The sequence below is a fragment of the Oncorhynchus nerka genome, linkage group LG9b (assembly GCF_034236695.1).
Source record: "Oncorhynchus nerka isolate Pitt River linkage group LG9b, Oner_Uvic_2.0, whole genome shotgun sequence".
NCBI classification, from domain to species: Eukaryota; Metazoa; Chordata; class Actinopteri; order Salmoniformes; family Salmonidae; genus Oncorhynchus; species Oncorhynchus nerka.
Genome location: NC_088424.1, coordinates 47832507 through 47842418, shown reverse-complemented (window position 1 = coordinate 47842418; position 9912 = coordinate 47832507). Strand labels below are relative to the sequence as shown.

The following is a 9912-nucleotide window of genomic DNA, read 5'->3' as shown; positions in this document are numbered from 1 at the left end:
ATAACAGATTGATGACATAACAGATTGATGACATAACAGATTGATGACATAGCAGATTGATGACATAACAGATTGATGACATAGCAGATTGATGACATAGCAGATTGATGACATAGCAGATTGATGACATAGCAGATTGATGACATAATAGATTGATGACATAGCAGATTGATGACATAGCAGATTGATGACATAGCAGATTGATGACATAACAGTTTGATGACATAGCAGATTGATGACATAGCAGATTGATGACATAACAGATTGATGACATAACAGATTGATGACATAGCAGATTGATGACATAGCAGATTGATGACATAGCAGATTGATGACATAGCAGATTGATGACATAACAGATTGATGACATAGCAGATTGATGACATAGCAGATTGATGACACAGCAGATTGATGAACGTTTGTTCAGACATGTGTTCACGTGTCTGCTGTAGTGACTGACAACCTCTCTCCCTCCTCTCTGTCCAGTCTGACGGTGGAGGAACACATCCTGTTCTACTCCCTGCTGAAGGGCACCTCTCAGGCTGAGGCTCAACAGGCGGTCAATGTCATGCTGGAGGACCTGGGCCTGCCTCATAAGAGAGACGAGGAGGCACAGAACCTCTCAGGTGGGTCAGGCTGGGTGTGTGGGCTTGCCTCATAAGAAAGACAATGAACCTTTCAGGGGGGAGACGACGAGGCACAGGACCTCTCAGGGGGGAGACAACTAGTCACAGGACCTCTCAGGGAGGAGACAACGAGTCACAGGACCTCTCAGGGAGGAGACAACGAGGCACAGGACCTCTCAGGGAGGAGACAACGAGTCACAGGACCTCTCAGGGAGGAGACAACGAGTCACAGGACCTCTCAGGGAGGAGACAACGAGGCACAGGACCTCTCAGGGAGGAGACAACGAGTCACAGGACCTCTCAGGGAGGAGACAACGAGGCACAGGACCTCTCAGGGGGGAGACAACGAGTCACAGGACCTCTCAGGGGGAAGACAACGAGTCACAGGACCTCTCAGGGGGGAGACAACGAGGCACAGAACCTCAGGGGGAGACAACGAGACACAGGACCTCAGGGGGAGACAACGAGTCACAGAACCTCAGGGGGAGACAACGAGTCACAGAACCTCAGGGGGGAGACAACGAGACACAAGACCTCAGTTGGGAGACAACGAGTCACAGGACCTCAGGGGGAGACAACGAGTCACAGAACCTCAGGAGGGAGACAACGAGACACAGGACCTCAGTTGGGAGACAACGAGTCACAGGACCTCAGGGGGAGACAACGAGGCACAGAACCTCAGGGGGGAGACAACGAGTCACAGAACCTCAGGGGGAGACAACGAGTCACAGAACCTCAGGGGGGAGACAACGAGACACAGGACCTCAGGGGGAGACAACGAGTCACAGGACCTTAGGGGGAGACAACGAGGCACAGAACCTCAGGGGGGAGACAACGAGACACAGGACCCCTCAGGGGGGAGACAATGAGTCACAGGACCTCAGGGGGGAGACAACGAGACACAGAACCTCAGGGGGAGACAACGAGACACAGAACCTCAGGGGGAGACAACGAGACACAGGACCTCTCGTGGGGGAGACAACGAGTCACAGGACCCCTCAGGGGGGAGACAACGAGTCACAGAACCCCTCAGGGGGGAGACAACGAGTCACAGAACCTCAGGGGGGAGACAACGAGACACAGAACCTCAGGGGGAGATAACGAGACACAGGGCCTCTCAGGGGGAAGACAACGAGTCACAGGACCCCTCAGGGGGGAGACAACGAGTCACAGGACCTCAGGGGGGAGACAACGAGGCACAGGACCTCAGGGGGAGACAACGAGACACAGGACCTCAGGGGGAGACAACGAGGCACAGGACCTCAGGGGGAGACAACGAGGCACAGGACCTCAGGGGAGACAACGAGACACAGGACCTCAGGGGGAGACAACGAGGAACAGAACCTCAGGGGGGGAGACAACGAGACACAGGACCTCAGGGGGAGACAACGAGACACAGGACCTCAGGGGGAGACAACGAGTCACAGAACCTCAGGGGGGAGACAACGAGGCACAGAACCTCAGGGGGAGACAACGAGGCACAGAACCTCAGGGGGAGACAACGAGGCACAGAACCTCAGGGGGAAGACAACGAGGCACAGAACCTCAGGGGGGAGACAACGAGGCACAGAACCTCAGGGGGGAGACAACGAGGCACAGAACCTCAGGGGGAGACAACAAGGCACAGAACCTCAGGGGGAGACAACGAGGCACAGAACCTCAGGGGGGAGACAACGAGGCACAGAACCTCAGGGGGAGACAACGAGGCACAGAACCTCAGGGGGAGACAACGAGACACAGAACCTCAGGGGGAGACAACGAGACACAGGACCTCTCGTGGGGGAGACAACGAGACACAGGACCTCAGGGGGGAGACAACGAGTCACAGGACCTCAGGGGGAGACAACGAGTCACAGGACCTCAGGGGGGGAGACAACGAGTCACAGGACCTCAGGGGGGAGACAACGAGACACAGAACCTCAGAGGGGGAGACAACGAGACACAGGACCTCAGGGGGGAGACAACGAGACACATAACCTCAGGGGGGAGACAACGAGACACAGGACCTCAGGGGGGAGACAACGAGACACAGAACCTCAGGGGGAAGACAACGAGACACAGGACCTCAGGGGGGAGACAACGAGACACAGAACCTCATGGGGAGACAACGAGACACAGGACCCCTCAGGGGGGAGACAACGAGTCACAGGACCTCAGGGGGGAGACAACGAGGCACAGGACCCCTCAGGGGGAGACAACGAGTCACAGAACCTCACAGCACAGAACCTCAGGGGGAGGAGGCACAGAACCTCAGGGGGAGACACAGAACCTCAGGGGGAGACAACGAGACACAGGACCCCTCAGGGGGAGGGGCACAGACAGACGAGACACAGAACCTCAGGGGGAGACAACGAGACACAGGACCTCAGGGGGAGACAACGAGTCACAGGACCTCACAGGACCCCTCAGGGGGAGACAACGAGTCACAGAACCCCTCAGAGGGGGAGACAACGAGTCACAGAACCTCAGGGGGAGACAACGAGACACAGAACCTCAGGGGGAGACAACGAGACAGGACCTCAGGGGGAGAGGGCCTCTCAGGGGGAAGACAAGACAGGACCTCAGGGGGAGACAGGACCCCTCAGGGGGAGACAACGAGTCACAGGACCTCAGGGGGAGTCACAGAACCTCAGGGGGAGACAAGGCACAGGACCTCAGGGGGAGACAACGAGGACCTCAGGGGGAGACAACGAGGCACAGGACCTCAGGGGGAGACAACGAGGCACAGGACCTCAGGGGGAGACAACGAGGCACAGGACCTCTCAGGGGGAGACAACGAGGCACAGGACCTCAGGGGGAGACAACGAGACACAGGACCTCTCAGGGGGGGTCAGCCAGGTTCTCATGGAGACCTAAGGCATGAAACACACTTGTGAGCAGATACTGTTTCCAGGTCTTCCTTTTTTGTCTTTGTCGAACCTTTGCTGCTGCAAATGAGGACCTTCAGGGGGAGCCAGGGGACCCTAGACAACGAGACACAGGACCTTTCAGATGTTTGTGGAGTGTTGAAACCCTTGTGAGCAGATACTGTTTCCAGGTCTTCCTTTTTTGTCTTTGTCGAACCTTTGCTGCTGCAAATGAATTAGCCAGGGGCCCTAGCAACGTTTCAGATGTTGTAGTGTTTTACCCTACATGTTTATTGTGTTGCTGCAAATGAATTAGCCAGGGGCCCTAGCAACGTTTCAGATGTTGTAGTGTTTTACCCTACATGTTTATTGTGTTGCTGCAAATGAATTAGCCAGGGGCCCTAGCAACGTTTCAGATGTTGTAGTGTTTTACCCTACATGTTTATTGTGTTGCTGCAAATGAATTAGCCAGAGGCCCTAGCAACGTTTCAGATGCTGTAGTGTTTTACCCTACATGTTTATTGTGTTGCTGCAAATGAATTAGCCAGAGGCCCTAGCAACGTTTCAGATGCTGTAGTGTTTTACCCTACATGTTTATTGTGTTGCTGCAAATGAATTAGCCAGAGGCCCTAGCAACGTTTCAGATGCTGTAGTGTTTTACCCTACATGTTTATTGTGTTGCTGCAAATGAATTAGCCAGAGGCCCTAGCAACGTTTCAGATGCTGTAGTGTTTTACCCTACATGTTTATTGTGTTGCTGCAAATGAATTAGCCAGAGGCCCTAGCAACGTTTCAGATGTTGTAGTGTTTTACCCTACATGTTTATTGTGTTTCGCCTGAAATAACGTCCGTTCTCACTCTGTGCAGGGGGTATGCAGAGGAAGCTGTCTGTTGCCATGGCATTTGTTGGGGGGTCAAAGATTGTGATCCTGGATGAGCCCACGTCGGGGGTCGACCCTTACTCCAGACGGTCCATCTGGGACCTGCTACTCAAATACCGCACAGGTACCACCCCTAGCCACTACAGCTGGTTTAGACCTGGGAAACCGTGTTTCAGCACTTCTCTAGGAGTAATTCAGTGCCAGGCTGAAGAGAGAAACAGGCAGGTACTCAGGCTTTCAGGGACTGGTGTTTCCCATCCCTGCTCCTCCAAGCACTACAATCAACTCTCTCTAACCTTTGACCCCTGTCTTCCAGGGCGTGCAAGTGTCCCCGTCCACTCACCACATGGACGAGGCTGACCTGTTGAGTGACCTAGCTCCTAGTCCTGACCTCTGACCTCTAACCCCAGGTCGTACAGTGATCCTGTCCACTCACCACATGGACGAGGCTGACCTCTTGAGTGACCTAGCTCCTAGTCCTGACCTCTGAACTCTAACCTCTAACCCCAGGCCGTACAGTGATCCTGTCCACTCACCACATGAACGAGGCTGACCTGTTGAGTGACCTAGCTCCTAGTCCTGACCTCTGACCTCTAACCCCAGGTCGTACAGTGATCCTGTCCACTCACCACATGGACGAGGCTGACCTGTTGAGTGACCGTGTGGCCATCATCTCTAAGGGCCAGCTCCATTGCTGTGGCTCCCCCCTCTTCCTCAAGAACTGCTTCGGGGTGGGATTCTACCTCACCTTGGTCCGACGCATGAAGGACGTGAGGAAAAAAGAGGTGATACACTAGAATAGTATTCAACAGGAGATACACTAGAATAGTATTCAACAGGAGATACACTAGAGTACTATTCAAGAGGAGGAGATACACTAGAATAGTATTCAAGAGGAGGAGATACACTAGAGTAGTATTCAACAGGAGATACACTAGAATAGTATTCAACAGGAGATACACTAGAATAGTATTCAACAGGAGATACACTAGAATAGTATTCAACAGGAGGAGATACACTAGAATAGTATTCAACAGGAGATACACTAGAATAGTATTCAACAGGAGATACACTAGAATAGTATTCAACAGGAGATACACTAGAATAGTATTCAACAGGAGATACACTAGAATAGTATTCAACAGGAGGAGATACACTAGAATAGTATTCAACAGGAGATACACTAGAATAGTATTCAACAGGAGATACACTAGAATAGTATTCTACAGGAGATACACTAGAATAGTATTCAACAGGAGGAGATACACTAGAATGTTTTTTTTAACCTTTATTTTACTAGGCAAGTCAGTTAAGAACAAATTCTTATTTTCAATTAAGTTTTTTTTTAAAATGTTCAGGTATACCTTTCTCGAGCTCCTACACAGATCATACACGTAACGTTAGTTAGCGAGCGAGCCAGCCAGCCAGCTAACTTTAGCTATACACAGATCGTACACGTAACGTTAGTTAGCGAGCCAGCCAGCTAACATTAGCTATACACAGATCGTACACGTAACGTTAGTTAGCGAGCCAGCCACCTAACATTAGCTATACACAGATCATACACGTAACGTTAGCTAGCGAGCCAGCCAGGTAACATTAGCTATACACAGATCGTACATGTAACATTAGCTAGCGAGCCAGCCAGCTAACATTAGCTATACACAGATCGTAAACGTAACGTTAGCAAGCGAGCCAGCCAGCTAACATTAGCTATACACAGATCGTACATGTAACATTAACTAGCGAGCTAGCCAGCTAACATGAGCTATACACAGATCGTACACGTAACGTTAGATAGCGAGCCAGCCAGCTAACGTTAGATAGCTAGCTAAAAGTAGGACTTAACTTGAAATGAAAACAACTTTCTGACAAAATTAGAAACATATTATATCTGAAAATGTAGCTAGACTCTTACCTGTACACATGGATGAATGTTTCTTCCTCTGTCACGGCTGCCATGGTTGCCCTTCGTTTGAAGATGTAATCCGGAGACAGGTGTTTTATTCAACAGTCTTTCTACTTTCTCCACATTTGGAAATCATCTGCTTTGACCGGGCATTCCACTGATTTCAAAACTCGGTCAACTTCTTCCATGACAAAAGACACCGTTTCTTCGTTTCTTGTCATCTGAAGACTCTACGAAGTCTGGTTCAATTAAAATGTTCTTACCAAAATCAGGGATTTCCTCATCGTCTGATTCATTTTCCACCTCCATCGCAATTTTTTCCCAATAGCACTATTAAATATATATATATATTTTGGCCATTTAGCAGACGCTCTTGTCCAGAGCGACTTACAGTAGTGAGTGCATACATTCTCGTACTGGTCCTCCCGTGGGAATCGAACCCACAACCCTGCCGTCGCAAGCACCATGCTCTACCAACTGAACCTCACGGGACCACTTCAGGGTAGCAATGACGAGAGCAATAGCTAAACTTTTTCAGGTCTTTATATCTTTCAAAAAAAGCAGCAATCGACAGGATTATCCACACATACTTAGCAGCTCGTGTGATAGACAGAAGCACGCTACATGGCAGACCAATCCGAACTCATCTCTCGGCATGTCCAGCCCACTCATTATCTCAGCCAATCATGGCTTATGGGAAGGTTCCTGTATTTTTTCGTGGCTAAACCAACTAGGCTCGTTATTTAACCATTTCATTCGTATTTACAGACAACATACACGTTTTTGTTATTAGGGCACATGATAGTTCAGATGTTCCATAATGCATTTCTGCATTTTTTTATAAACAAAACCTCTCCTGTGAAATATGGACGTGCAACATACATCTAGTTTTTTGAAACGGAAAGTGTTTTAAACATGTTGTTGTTTCTTCTCTCTCTCTCTCTCTCTCTCTCTGTCTCTCTCTCTCTCTCTCTCTCTGTCTCTCTCTCTCTCTCTCTCTTTCTCTGTGCTTCTCTCTCTCTCGCTCTTTCTCTGTGCTTCTCTCTCTCTCTCTCGCTCTTTCTCTGTGCTTCTCTCTCTCTCTCTCGCTCTTTCTCTGTGCTTCTCTCTCTCTCTCTCTTTCCCTCTTTCTCTGTGCTTCTCTCTCTCTCTCTCTCTCTCTCGCTCTTTCCCTCTTTCTCTGTGCTTCTCTCTCTCTCTCTCTCTCTCTGTCTATCAGAATGAGTGTGACTGTGCCTCAGAGTGTTCCTGTACCTGTTCCACCTGCACCAAGGTGAAAGAGGAATCCCAGGGCCAGTCCCAGCAGCTGGAGAGAGCTCTGGATGGTGGGGAAGTGTGTGTGATCGTGTGTGTGTGTCTAGATACTCTAATCAACCATTAGTTCTGTAATATTCACTCCATGTCAACCCTCCGTCATCATCAATACGTCAATCAAACAATCTATCTATGTACAAAAACCTTTATCTTCTCCCAGGTGATGTGGACAACATCACCACGCTGATCCATCACCACGTCCCAGAAGCCAAGCTCATCGAGGCCATCGGCCAGGAGCTGACTTTCCTGCTGCCCAACAAGGGTTTCAAGCACCGGGCCTACGCCTCGCTCTTCAGAGAACTAGAGGAAACACTGGGAGACATGGGCCTCAGCAGCTTCGGCATCTCTGACACATCACTGGAGGAGGTGAGAATGGGGGTAGGGGAAGACAGGACTGGGGAGGAGGGGAATGTGGTAGGGGAGGTGAGACTTGGGGTAGGGGGAGATAGGACTGGAGAGGAGGGGAATGTGGTAGGGGAGGTGAGAATGGGGGTAGGGGGAGATAGGACTGGTGAGATAGGACTGGGGAGGAGGGGAATGTGGTAGGGGAGGTGAGAATGGGGGTAGGGGGAGATAGGACTGGGGAGGAGGGGAATGTGGTAGGGGAGGTGAGACTGGGGATAGGGGGACTGGGGAGGAGGGAATGTGGTAGGGGAGGTGAGAATGGGGGTAGGGGGACTGGGGAGGAGGGGAATGTGGTGGGGGAGGTGAGACTGGGGATAGGGGGACTGGGGAGGAGGGGAATGTGGTGGGGAGGTGAGACTGGGGATAGGGGGACTGGGGAGGAGGGGAATGTGGTAGGGGAGGTGAGAATGGGGGTAGGGGGACTGGGGAGGAGGGGAATGTGGTGGGGGAGGTGAGAATGGGGGTAGGGGGCTGGGGAGGAGGGGAATGTGGTGGGGAGGTGAGACTGGGGGTAGGGGGACTGGGGAGGAGGGGAATGTGGTAGGGGAGGTGAGACTTGGGGTAGGGGGACTGGGGAGGAGGGGAATGTGGTGGGGGAGGTGAGACTGGGGATAGGGGGACTGGGGAGGAGGGGAATGTGGTAGGGGAGGTGAGAATGGGGGTAGGGGGACTGGGGAGGAGGGGAATGTGGTGGGGGAGGTGAGAATGGGGGTAGGGGGCTGGGGAGGAGGGGAATGTGGTGGGGGAGGTGAGACTGGGGGTAGGGGGACTGGGGAGGAGGGAATGTGGTAGGGGAGGTGAGAATGGGGGTAGGGGGAGATAGGACTGGGGAGGAGGGGAATGTGGTAGGGGAGGTGAGAATGGGGGGGGGTAGGACTGGGGGGGGAATGTGGTAGGGGAGGTGAGAATGGGGGTAGGGGGAGATAGGACTGGGGAGGAGGGGAATGTGGTGGGGGAGGTGAGAATGGGGGTAGGGGGGCTGGGGAGGAGGGGAATGTGGTGGGGGAGGTGAGAATGGGGGTAGGGGGACTGTTTCTTTGTGGGCCCGGGTATGGTTCCCAATCAGAGGCAGCTGTCTATCTTTGTCTCTGATTGGGAATCATACTTAGGCAGCCTTTTTACCCCACCTGTGTTTGTGGGTAATTCTTTATTTTCTGTGAGTGTTTGTGTGCGCCACGGTTGCGTCATGTTCGGTTTCTGTGAAGGTTTCACTCCTATTAAAGATGTGGAACTACAAGCACCGCTGCGCCTTGGCTCATCTATGAGGGAGTTTGAAGACAGTGACAGTACATCCTGCGCAAAAAAAACAAGGCAGAGCAACTTTTTTTCAAGTCATCATTAGTCTCGTCATGCAGCCTTACAATGTATTAAACATCGAAACAAACAGCCCAACGTTTATAGAACACCTAAAGTGACATTAATAACTGTATATTAAGCATCTAGGAGGACCTATTTCTTTGTTAACAGCTCAACACAGAATAGCCACGTGTGCGTACTCCTTCAAATCGTTTGGTGAAAATGTCTATATTTTATTCAGCTTTGTTCAATTGTATTCTTCATACTATAAAATAATGCCACGGAATTCTCAGCAAATCTTGTCTGCTAAATGAACTAGTGTAGAACACAGCCATATGGCACAGCCAGATCAGGACCTAACGTAAGGATTGACTCAGAGGATGCTATTCTGTTCTTCTGAAATAGACTACATTTTCTTCATATCATGTTGCTTTAGACCTGTCTAAAATAAATCATGGATTTATTGTGATGGTGTAGACTATATTACATGGATTTAATAAATCATGGATTTATTTATTGTGATGGATGTAGAATATATTACATGGATTTATTTATTGAATATATTACATGGATTTATTGTGGAGGTGTAGAATATATTACATGGATTTATTGTGGAGGTGTAGAATATATTACAT

The 9912-nt window shown here is 50.5% G+C and overlaps 1 protein-coding gene across 1 annotated transcript in view; it reads left to right on the top strand.

The window, feature by feature from the left end:
- Window positions 1–9912, top strand: part of LOC115116153 (retinal-specific phospholipid-transporting ATPase ABCA4-like) — a 206345-nt gene that overhangs the window by 119776 nt on the left and 76657 nt on the right. The window contains exons 23-27 of the mRNA XM_065013791.1: window positions 487–626; window positions 4340–4477; window positions 4957–5138; window positions 7482–7587; window positions 7737–7942. Of these exons, the coding sequence (XP_064869863.1) occupies window positions 487–626; window positions 4340–4477; window positions 4957–5138; window positions 7482–7587; window positions 7737–7942 (772 nt within the window). The remainder of the gene's footprint in view (window positions 1–486; window positions 627–4339; window positions 4478–4956; window positions 5139–7481; window positions 7588–7736; window positions 7943–9912) is intronic.